At 39.4% G+C, this 12031-nt stretch overlaps 1 protein-coding gene across 27 annotated transcripts in view; it reads right to left on the bottom strand.

The window, feature by feature from the left end:
• Positions 1-12031, bottom strand: part of PCDH15 (protocadherin related 15) — a 535558-nt gene that overhangs the window by 53729 nt on the left and 469798 nt on the right. For all 27 annotated transcript variants that reach the window (XM_083844291.1, XM_083844317.1, XM_083844318.1 and 24 more), the window contains one exon: positions 11144-11271. In XM_083844291.1, the coding sequence (XP_083700417.1) occupies positions 11144-11271 (128 nt within the window). The remainder of the gene's footprint in view (positions 1-11143; positions 11272-12031) is intronic.

Genomic DNA, 12031 nt, shown 5'->3' with positions numbered 1-12031 from the left:
TTGTCTAGAGATATGTCCTTTGAAGGAAATTACCTGTATGCTTGAAATTAGTGTAATATTATTCTTAGCAGGGCAAACAGCTTTCTGTCAGAGGCCAGATGTTACAGCAGATGTGCATGTTTGAGGGTGTGCTGTTTTCACCGCAAATATGCTTCAAAGTCTATTCTTGCTTCTACCAAGTATGTTCTCTCCCAACAGATTATTCAGATTCATAAATCATATTTTAACTAACAAAGATGGCGACTGGCAAAGCAGTTCATTTTTTTCCATAGAAGCTTTTCTCTGGAGCACGTGCAAAAGCAAAATTAGGAAAGGGAAAACTTTGTGTTTCACAGCAGAAAGCTGTCTCAGGATGCCCAGGGCTGAAACTCACTCTCACAGAACCTACCACTATGAAGATCTATTTGTCATCCCAAGTAAAAAGGAAATGCCAAAAAAAAATCTAGAGGTTACGAACATTAATAGAAAATAACTGGAGATTTAATATGGATAAATGTGTCTGGGAAAAAAAGGAGTCCCAGCGTTCTCTCCATACGCAACAAAACCATACCCAGGAGTTTTACACATTTATTTTATCAATTGCTTTAGATCACTAGGCGATGGTTAAAATAGATTGCTTTCAAGGATTATGGCTAAATAAATTCCTGTTGTCCTGTGTGCGATTAGAGAAAAAAACATAGCATAAAATGGCTTTGTGTTATTTTGCTGCTCCACACACTAAGACACTAACAGGAACAAAGAAGTTCCATCACAAAGCCTACCAGGAAGGGGTAAAGGTTTAAAGTGAAAATCTGACCAACCGCATTGTAAGAATCAAGCTTCCTTAAGGACATAACCGTGTTTCAGACTTCACCAGCTCCTACCATCATCATCATCAAACCTCTCAGCTGGCTTCATATTAGAGCCATTTCTAGAAAATTCGAGTCACCCACTTCCAGACACTTTGACTGACTGACATTTATTTTGGGAAGCCTTTTCCACAAACTTCTTCAGTACAAAAATATCCCATAAACTCAGGAGTAAATCAGAAAAGAGCTCATTTTCGTTATTAGAATTATGACCACTGATATGTGTTCATTTGCATGCACTGCAACAACATTCGTGTAGAGAGATTAATACTGAAGAAGAAAATATTTAAAAAGAAAGGGCTAATAACACACCATTAGAGTGAAGCAAATTCCTGCTAGTAATTTCCCTAAAGATTGTGTAGGCTTTGTTTTTGTTTTCATAGAGCAGAATGGAAATGTTGTGTATGTGGCTAAAGCAAGTCTGGTCCTCCTTCTGAGAAGAAAATCAGTTAGATGAAAATACCAGTGGCAAAACAAAATAGCTAATTCTAATATGATGAAATGCATAGCAAATCTCAAACCACAGCATTCATAGGTTAGCAGTTATGAGTATTACACCTATTTTTAATTAACACATTCATAACAAAAAGCATGACATGACCTTTAATCATGGAAATAGGCGGTCATATACGTTTAAAATTCTGGGGAAAAAAAAAGACCTGCAGAAAAGATGAGAGAATGGAAAAGGTTATTGCAACACCAATCCCCACCAGGTCTGTCCACCACCTGAAGCCTTGTGCTGAGCACCACCACAGCTGTAACTAAAGCATTGATCCAGATTGCTGTTCCCGCTGTCCCACCACTGCAGGCCTGGTTTCAATGGCCACAGAGTGGACGGGAAACCCAAATAACCAGCAACCAAGGCATAAAGCAGCTGTCCTACCACTAGGGCTCCCAGCTACCACGATTTCTGCAGAGAGCAGCTAGTTATCTTGAAGAAAATGGTTTAATGTGTTATTAAGGTTCCCAAATTAGGATACTCAAGCAGTCAAAATCACTCCAATCCTTTCTGTTCTGGTAAATCATGCTCATACAGAAGAACAGAAGTAACGGGAGCTTCCCACGGGAGGCTTTTCGCTCAGATTCCCCTCCTTCCCCATTTCTTTGCCTTTACTCCAGTTCAGCTGTGCTCTGGGGGCGTTCAGGAATGCACTGCCAACGTAACCAGGACTGCCTACAGCTGGTACACTGCAACCCCAGGACAACTCTGCCGGGAACTTCTCAGGCTTAAAATACAAGAACGAAGCCCGCCAGTCAGCATATTTTTGAGAAAACTAGACTTAGGCCATTAATGGGGGAATCTTGTTTTTAGGATTATTTACTGATGCCAGGGTCCAGGTCAAACAATTCTCCAGAAACTCTTCAGAGGGGGGTCATGGTAGAGGATTAAAGTCTCTTTTGCTCAAGCGCTTTGATCTTGCATCAAAACATCATCCTGGACTCCAAAGATCTCATCCACATGTTGCGCATCTTTGACAGGCCTTGGGTGAAATGAGCAGGCTAAAAAAGATGGCTGTGTGAAGCTGCTTGTACATTTGAGATGTGATAATCAGGCTCAGCTATCATTACAAGAGAAATGGTATTTAACACAGTTCCACATTTCCTGCTGAGCTATTAGCAATGAAAACATGGTCTTTAAGATGCAAGGATAAAAGCCTCAGTTAAGAAGTACCATTTGAACAAATATATTCCTTTTATTTTTTTCTTATAAACATTAGCACTCATCAGCTTTCAGAGGACATTGACCTTAAAAGCAACCATCTTCCTGTAGAATAATTCATATGGCAGATCATTACCCAAATTTATTCTACCTGGAAGTGACTTTTTGATGCTTTGTAGCTTTCTTCTGAGATCAAGCTTCCTTTTTTACCTATTTATAGGAATCGTCCTGAAAATCTACTGCAAGACAACTCATTACCCTATTCTAAAAGGATTTTACATTCAAATGAATATATTTAAGAGAGCAATTACAGCTGCCAGCAAAATTGCTGCACCTTATAGAGCTGGGAGAAGCAATCTATAGTGTCTGCCTCAGTCACATATGTAACCATTTACATGATGAGAGAAGTGTTTATCCAATACTTTATTGGCCTATTTGTCTCTAAATTCAATTCGTGTGTAACATTATGTACTCAGTACTAGTTTTCGTCTCTCCCTGCATTTTGCTGTGTGTGTCTGGCCCGCAGCAGTTTATTTCTTACTCCCGGTGTCACTCACTAGGTTCTGTAGGGCATAATCAGTGCCCAGACTGGGGTGTCTCACAAAATATTTTTCAAGAGGGGAAAAACTGTGCTTTGATGGGAGGGGAGGAAATTTTGTGTAAGCCCCTGAATACAGAATGATTTAAGCAACTGGAGTTAAACATACAAATGTTCAGCAGTGGTATAGTTGTGACAAATGTATCTAAAAATGATTTACTTGAATAGCTGTATTAAAAATTAATGACTACAGCAAATCGTTAAGGACTCAAAGAGGAACTAATTGTGTTTTTTTAATGTGAAAGCTGTAGCTTTTGTGCAGGACAATAAAGCTTGTCGTCTTAATTTTATATAAATTGCACTCCTCAAAAACAAGCCATTCATATTTGCAAATATTATTGTACAAAGACACAGAGGTGATGTGGAATAACTTATTAAATGCCAAAATTAGACAGAACTGGAGATCTGCCTAGCTGGAGATGAGCCCAGTGGAGTGGCAGCATGACACTGATTCCCCAGGGCAAAGCCTGAGCAGAAATTGCCCTGCACCCAGCCCTGGTTTCCCCTGGAAAAAAACAGGTGCACAGGTGGGAAGAATGCTGAGGGCACCTTTGCACCTTCCTCGGCCTGGACAACGGCTGGAAGAGGCTGCTGCAGATCTCAGTGGGGTAGGGATCACCTGAGAATTTGGGAATAAACACAGCCATGAATCCTAGCTTGTGATGTAAGCACATCTTTGTATTGACGCCAACGTGGTTCCAGCATTTCCAACTATTTTTCTTTTTAAACTATTACAAAACTAGATATCTTTTTAGAAACTTAAAGTGTTACTTATATCTTGTTTGATGTAACAACCTCTGGAGTAAAGACATGGTGAATTTCTATGCAAATTGTAAAATAATTTCTGAACCTCCTTAATAACTACAGTGCTAGCCACCAAAAATTTATTACATCCTAGCTAACTCCTCTCAACTCATCTTTTTTTTTTTTTTTAAATCTCCTATTCAAAAAAGAGGGAAAATTGTATTAGCTTAAACTGCCACAAAATGCTAACTGCTGGCAAGTGCCTGCCACTGTGATTACTACGCTTAACTAATTTAATTACAGCAATGGCAAATAAAAAGCAGGCATACCCCGTAAATCACATCTAACTGCAGGAGCCATATCAATACCTAAACACCAGCCGTTCAGATGCCTGCTATTAACCCAGCCCTCCACCAATCGTCTCCCAAGGCACTTCCACCAGCAGTGACCGGATGAAGCCAACCTGCTTGCACAGGCCTGCTCCAGCTTCTTGACAGGTAAGAGCCGCTGGCTTAAAGCACCGTGTTAACGCAGCTCCATGGTGTCCATAAGACCTCCCCACTTGGAAAGCTGTCCCAGTTTTGGCATGCTGAGCTCTCTGTCAGTGCAACCCTGTTAGCACGATCTTCCCTCTAGCCCTCTGATGCCCAGTGCATCGTTGCATACTTCAGGAAACCAAGGCTGAAGATACCTGAACATAAGAAAGAATGGTGAGGTGTTCACTCGAGCCCCCTACTAAAGCCACAAACAGGTTTGACCTGAGGCTTTCAGGAGAAAGGGAAAGATTCAAGATAAATCTTGGCTTTCTGCCATGATAAATGGTAACAGAAACCAAACCACCACCTGGTGCTGGGCTTGACATGAAATTCCAAACCCTGATCTTCGGATGTAAAAGGCTTTAGGAGATATAGGCACCCAGGTTATAACTTGTTTCTTGTTTTCCTCCTTACAAAGGTCAGTTGCTGCCCATGCTCCTTGGGGGGACTACCTCCAGAGTCATTCCTGTAACCTTGAATGCCAGCTCTCACACGTGATTCACTCTCCAGCTAGGAAATCTTGAGTGCCTCTATAGTCCATATGCACATCAGAGGTCCTAACTTCACATCTGGATCAATTCGACTCATTCTGATAGACTTTTTTAGCCCACTGGGTCACATGTGTTGTTTGCATTTTTAATTCTCCAGAAATCTCTGACTTTCACCTGCTTTATGCTCTGTAAGAATTGAGGCATTTAATTCTTAATAGCTCTAGATTTTATAACTTCCTAATTCTGAGCATTTTGGGGCTAGGTTCCAGCACCAGCTGAGATAGTATTTAAGTTGCCCGTTCATTTAGGTGCCTCCTGCAGTATAATTGATCATCTACTCCTCTCAAGATGAAATCTGCAATTGGCAAAGTGTCCAATGCCTTCACTGTAGATGAGTTCCTGGAACAACGTGCCTGGGCTACTGTGAAACACCCTACCTCCTTTCCATTCAAGTGTGTCAAAGGAAATGGTGGACTGTCATCAGTGGAGGTTCAGCTGACAATACATTTTATGAACCATAGATGTCAACCTTGCATCTATTTTCCACTCAGGAAAATCACTACTTCTTGCAGAACAAGATTTGTATTTGCACAAATAAGCAAAGACCCAGCCTAAAAAAAAAGGGTATACTTTTACTGAGGACAGCTTTCAGAGTTCAGAAGCTATTTTAAAACTAACTGGATCTTTCCCAGACAATTCAAGAGAAACATGTTCCAGTTGGTCATGAAAGTGACTGTTTCTTCATGGACATTTAGAACTGTTCTCATTGAGTGTATCTTTATCTGCTGAAACTAAAACCTTGCCAGAGCGAAAACTATGGCGTAAAAAAATCCAACACGGCCTATTTTATACTTGGTTGTCCTTGGAGATTACTCACTATTTAACATTGCCAGCAGCCTGTTATTCTGGTGAAGGTAAAGTGATGAGAATACCACTGAAAAGAAAACGTAATTCTGCACCTAAGACTCAGCATCACCCTCTGATATCCTGAACAAAAGTCCTGCAGTACTTTTTTTTTCTCAGATTCTTATGGTACTACAACAGAAATGATGAAGGATTTGTTCACATTTCTCAAAGGCAGATCAAATGCTATCATCCCACTTGACTATAGAGATTTATTTCCTAGATTATTTCCTTGGATTTTTTTCTTGGATTATTTCCAAAATATTTCTTACTAAAACTTATCTACATGTAGCCATACATTTGTCTAAAGAGATATAAATTATTTCAATAAAAAATCAAAAGTTCCAGCTTCAGTCAGTCAAATCATTTTACATTTGACCTGTCAATTGCTTTTTCCAAATATGTTTGAACAGCCTTGAAATTAAGGAAAATCTGCCCTCTCAAAGTAATATTAATTATTCACAGTATTTTCTACAAGAAGGAAAGCCAACTATGTACTTAAAACATAATCCTTCTGCTACTAGTTTTCAGGTATAAATATTTAACATTATTCTACAGCAGAAATGGAAGAAACAACATTTTGGAGGTCTTCCTTACTAACTGCTAGAAATAATGAATTCTAGTTCAGCACGGTTCCTTAGCATAACTGTAATTAGCTGTATCAATGCTCACCCCGCTTCAGAGGATGTGCTTTTCCACACTATTTTTAAGGAAGCTTAAATATAAACTTTTTATCATTTATCGCTTAAACCTCTCTCTCCAAGATCTTTACAGTACATAAAAATTGCACAATTAAGGAAAGAGACATGAGCAATACACCTTGGTTCACATGAGTTGCATTGTTATGATATGAAATCAAAAGATGGATCCACATCTCAGCCTCTGATCAAGTGCTATTTTTCCTTCCAAGCCCCTCTCCACTGAATTGTCATTGTTTCTCTTTTAATACACCCTCCTCTTTTACAGGCTTTGTTTTATCCCCTCCTGTGTACAATTTTTCAAGCATCCCACCTCATTTAGTGAGCCAAACCCTGACAACTGCCTCTACATATTGGCAGCACAATAAATGCCCTTGTACTAAATAATGTCATGAACTACATCAGCCTCATCCACAGATGCAGGAACTCCCTTAGGCTACTCGGAGCATGGCACAAGAGATATAAAAACAGAGCCCTTAGACAGCAATGAGCAAGAGTTGGTATTAAATATATAAGCACACACAGAGAGGCCAATCACAAAGAAAAGGAGGAGCAGACACTTTCAAACAGCTGACCTGCTATCCGTTATCATCCACTACTCATAAAAGCCTTCAACTTCCAGGTTTTCAAGCAAAATCTGTCTCTTACAGATAAAAATCAAGAGAGAAACAAGAGAAGCCAGCAGTTAATCAATACAGTCCCTGTTATACCTCTAGAATATCTACTTTTGTTTAAAACAAGGAAAACACTGGCTCAATTTAGGGTCCCTTCCTTTTTGGTAACTACAATCTTACACTTGAATTGAAAGTTAACACTCTCTCCTTCCCTCAGGATAATGAAATGGGCAGAAGAAACCAATACAAAAGTTAATGTGACCCCTACACATTTAGTACCTATTTATTGCTGGTATTTCCTTGAAGTACAGGGGAAAACATGGCAAGTTTGGGTCTCAGTGTGAGGGAAGAATCGCACACTTCAGAACATGACTACATGGCATTGCTGAGATAAATAAGATGATTCTCTTCATAATTAGGAAATGTTGGTCCACTGTACCCCAATAAGAGTGATTTCAACCATCTATACTGAACAGGTTTTCCACCCATCAAAACCATGTCTAAAGATCACCAAAGTCGACACTGACAGGAAGAATAAGAACATGCAGATTATTTATCAGTTTCTTTTCACAACAACTCAGATTTCATTAAAAATTAGCAACTATTAGTGAATGCAGAAAGTGAAAGCAAATGGATTTAAAACCCCCACCAAGAGCTTAGTTCCCCCTTTAGAATGGCAATGTGAGTAATTTGTCCAGTACAAGCTCTCTGCATACTTTCCTAACGTTCGTGAAAATTTCAGGTTGGAAAACTACTCATTTAATTCTATTCACCTGAGATCTTCAAGAAGTGACATTCATTTGATTAATACTTCTTAACACTCTAACTGGAATGGGTATTGTATCTAAATAACAGAACAATTACTTTTTTTTTTTTTTTTAAAGGACAGAAAGTAAGCTAACTGGCACTGAGCATTGCAGATGCTCTGTGCTAGAACAATACATTCCAGCCAGGTTTTCTCCAGCAGGCACTTCTTAACTGCTTCTCATTTCAGTTTAATAAAACACGCGTTTGTGCTTGATGCCATCCACTACTAACATCTTCTGTCTTGTACCTTGTTCTATTTTACCTGTCAGTGACGTCAGGGAGAATTCTGTCACAGATTTTAACCGGAGAGGGTTAGAGACATAAAATTATAATTTCTTTCCTATTTTCCTTGGACTGTCCTTTTCTGTCCTCTGACCTCCTTTTCTGAGTGAAATATTTCTGATGGGTAAAAGCAGATTCCCCCTCTTCACCCCTGAATATCCCTTGCCTGTATGCCTGCTCTATTTTATTCACTCATCCCCTTGACTGACATGCACAAGGATTTATGCCAAAAAAAAAAAGAAATGCATCTTCAAAAAACAGGTAGAATTTCACATTCTGTTAACATTTTGTATGATTACCTCATAACGTACTTTTACACTTGTTCCTTATGTTTCATTTACTTTCATCTACAAAATGTTTCTTTATCTAAATAACTTCGCTGTTCAGTTTTCTTTATCTACTCCAATATCCTTGTGCAGTATTGCATTCTCAGCACTTCTAAAGTTCATGGATTTGACACAGTTTTCTGATTCCTATGTTTGATTATGCCAGAGCTTCAGTTTAAGGTTTGCAGCCAGAAGCAATAATTGACAAAATGTCTGGAGGGAAAAAAAAGATACCAACAAAAGTATTACCTCTACCTCCCAAACTCTGTTCAACTATGGTCTGAGATCACCCTAGCAGCAATACTACCATTATTTCTTTCATTTGGGCATCTGCATTTTCCCCTTCATTGAATCACACAGACATCTGGTGACCTTTAGCTATTTCATATAGAGTAGAAATCTGGTGTACCTTGACAGTTCAATACAGAAGATGAAGGAAAAGAAATTTATAAAAGCAAATTTTCCAAATCCTTCTCTGAATGTGTTATTTCCAACATACAATGCTGCTGTCTTATTACTTGCTTTGTAATTTCCTTATTCACATGGAAATAGCTCTTTAAAGTAAAAAAAGGCATTGTACATGCTAAATGACATTTTTGGCTTCATTGAAGTCTGAACTGAGTTTTCACACTCAATGAAGTAGTAGTAGAGAAACGTGCCTTTTCAACATGCCTTCTGGGCTAACCACCCTTTCTAGCTACCAATGCATATCTTGAATCTCCTTGCAGCATAATTCTTCCCTACATCTTCTCAAACGTTCAGTATTGCTCCTTTTTTTTAAACAATCAACGTGCTGCTAATAATACTCCGACAGACATTGCACCAGCTCTGATCTGTAACCCGACCCTACCCGATCCAGTCCCCTGAACTGCCCTACAGGTTGGGCACCAGCCTTTCCAGGAGGTGACGTGTCACACTACCCACCAAACCGCAGGATCCGTGGCACAGCAGAGGGCACAAGGCCAAGTGGCACTAAGACTCCTCCACGTGTCCGCAGATGTCAGGACTAGCAAACACACTCAGCCCTCGCGCCGTCCCAGGGTAGTGTGCAACTTGCCATTCCTCAGCAGCCCCACTTGGGGGGTCCAACCCTACCTGCTGTGGCCTCAAAGACTGCCTGCCTGCAGAAGAAGCTAGGAAGAATGGGCATACAGAGGATTTATGCACTGTGACAAACCCTTCCCTAGTGCGTTTCATAGAATCATGGAATCGTTTAGGTTGGAAAAGACCTCTAAGACCATCTAGTCCAACTTTTAACCTAGCACTGCCAAGTCCACCATTAAACCACGTCACTAAGCACCACAGCTACATGTTTCTTGAGAGGCCTCCAGGGATGGCGGCTCAGCCACCTCCCTAGGCAGCCTGTTCCAATACTTCACAACCCTTTTAGTGAAGAAATTTTTCGTAATACCCAACCTAAGGCGCAACTTAAGACCATTTCAGTAAAAATTCCCAGCTATTTACTTGGACTGCTGGATGCATTTCTAGGAAAGACTAATATGGATATTCTGGGGCCAAAAACATGCCTAAGAAAAGCACTGTATAAAAAAAAAATTAAAAAAATACTCTACTACTTCACAACGTTAACAAGTTTTGTCTGTAGAAGCTTCTCACCAATAATCAATGCATTTTCTCACCAATAACCAATGCATTTTCCACGTTTCTGCAACCTCTGAGTTTAATTGGGGAGGACTGCTACGAAAGAGGAAAAAAAAAACAGTGGACAACTTTAATAAGCTCTGATATTCTCTGTTCCATTCCTGGTGCTCTAAATACATCATGAGGTCAACACAGAACTCTTAGCAGGTCATATATCTGTGCCCTTTCATGCATCAGCTAGGATCAGCATCTTGAAAGCTATTCCACTAACACTTAAAGTGAAAAAAGATGCAGGAGGCCTGCTGAGGTAACAAAATACAGGTAGAAGAAACAAGCTGACTTTGAAAGTCAGCCCAGGCTGCCTCTAGCACAAAAGACTGCATCACAAAGCATTTTAAAGAAAACAAATAGCTTTTATTCTAAGCTATTTTTCTGCCTGATGCTAATTACATTCCATATATTACATTTCCTTGAATTTTATTTCATTTTTTTAAACTACAGATAATCTGTTTTACCCACAAATTGTGTCAGAGTGCACAGATATGAAATTGCTTCCCTAACCTGAAACAAAAAACACATTTTACTTTTTAAAGCATAAACATGCTGCTGCCAAAGAAGTCAGAAGAAATTAAGGTTAACACTAGTGTTCAAACCTAAAAGAATCATCTGAACATTAACTTATATAATGATAGCTACAAATCTTCAGATGACGACCACATAAATTCAACAGAAATAACTCCAAGTTCAAAATCAGTCCTGCACCAATAACCACTGGAATACAGTGCTAATGCGTGTAAATCATACACCAGAAAATGGAAACCATCTGACTCATGTTCATCGTCAAATACTGATTTTATTAAAAAAAAATACCCTTTCTGTGCTGACTGTATTTAAGAAGTAATCAAAGGGAGTTTACTGCCAGTGTCTGAGTTCAAGCAGTTTTAGAAGAAACACATTCCATAATCTCCTCTGGAAAACCAAAACGTTAAGTATTTTTCTTCTGGAAGTGAGTGCTAATGTAAAAACTGCAGTCTTACCTTAACTTTAAGCACAGAAGAAAACATTTTAGCATCTTCAGAGACACCTCCAATATACATTTTTTTGGTAAAGACAGGCGCGTGGTCATTTTCATCCTTCACTTCAATGAATACCTTGGCTGTATTACCTAAAACAGGGAAAGAAAAGCATACATAGAACATTTGGCAGTCAATCATCATGGCCTATCAAGTTTATACATTTACAGTCCAAACAGATCATGTGGAACAAGTGCACAGAAAACACTGTAAGAATATATAAGAAATAATAGCATACCTTGTATTAGAAGTATGAACTTGAAGGAAATCAAGGGATTTCGTGCTTTTTTGCCCTACCCTTTATTGTTTTTTCATTTGCCATTTTTTTCTGATTCTTGACTTAACTTGAGCTGAAATGTTATCCTTTATAGCAAATGATGCCCATCACCTGCACACCTGCACTTTGCTATTAGGGCTATACGACTTTGCATGCAAGCAAAAGGCTGCCATGGCTTTCTTTAGAAAGAAAGCTAGTTGGGGGGAATATAAGAAAAGAGAATAGTGTACTTCAGTAACAGAGATCCAGGTACATTAAATTCTCACAAGTGTCATAAAGAGGTAACGGCCAGGTGACCATACTGACTAGGTGACCATAACGACCATACTAAGAGCTAAGCTGCAAACAAAAGCTTGCCTTTTCCACTTCATGTGCAACGTGCTTAACATATTTTAATTAGTACTAGCTTCCATGCAAATACTTAATGAGGGGCTCTGCCACAGTGTCTGGAAACTCACACAAGTTCATACAGCAGTGCTGGCAGAAGCACCTGGGTGAACAACACAGTACTTGACACTGCAGGTCAGTGCAACTTTTTCTCTACTTGCCTGTGCCACCGAGCACAACCATCTGAC

This window comes from Anser anser (assembly GCF_964211835.1).
Source record: "Anser anser genome assembly, chromosome: 7".
Classification (NCBI taxonomy): domain Eukaryota; kingdom Metazoa; phylum Chordata; class Aves; order Anseriformes; family Anatidae; genus Anser; species Anser anser.
This window is presented reverse-complemented; position numbering and strand designations above follow the sequence as displayed.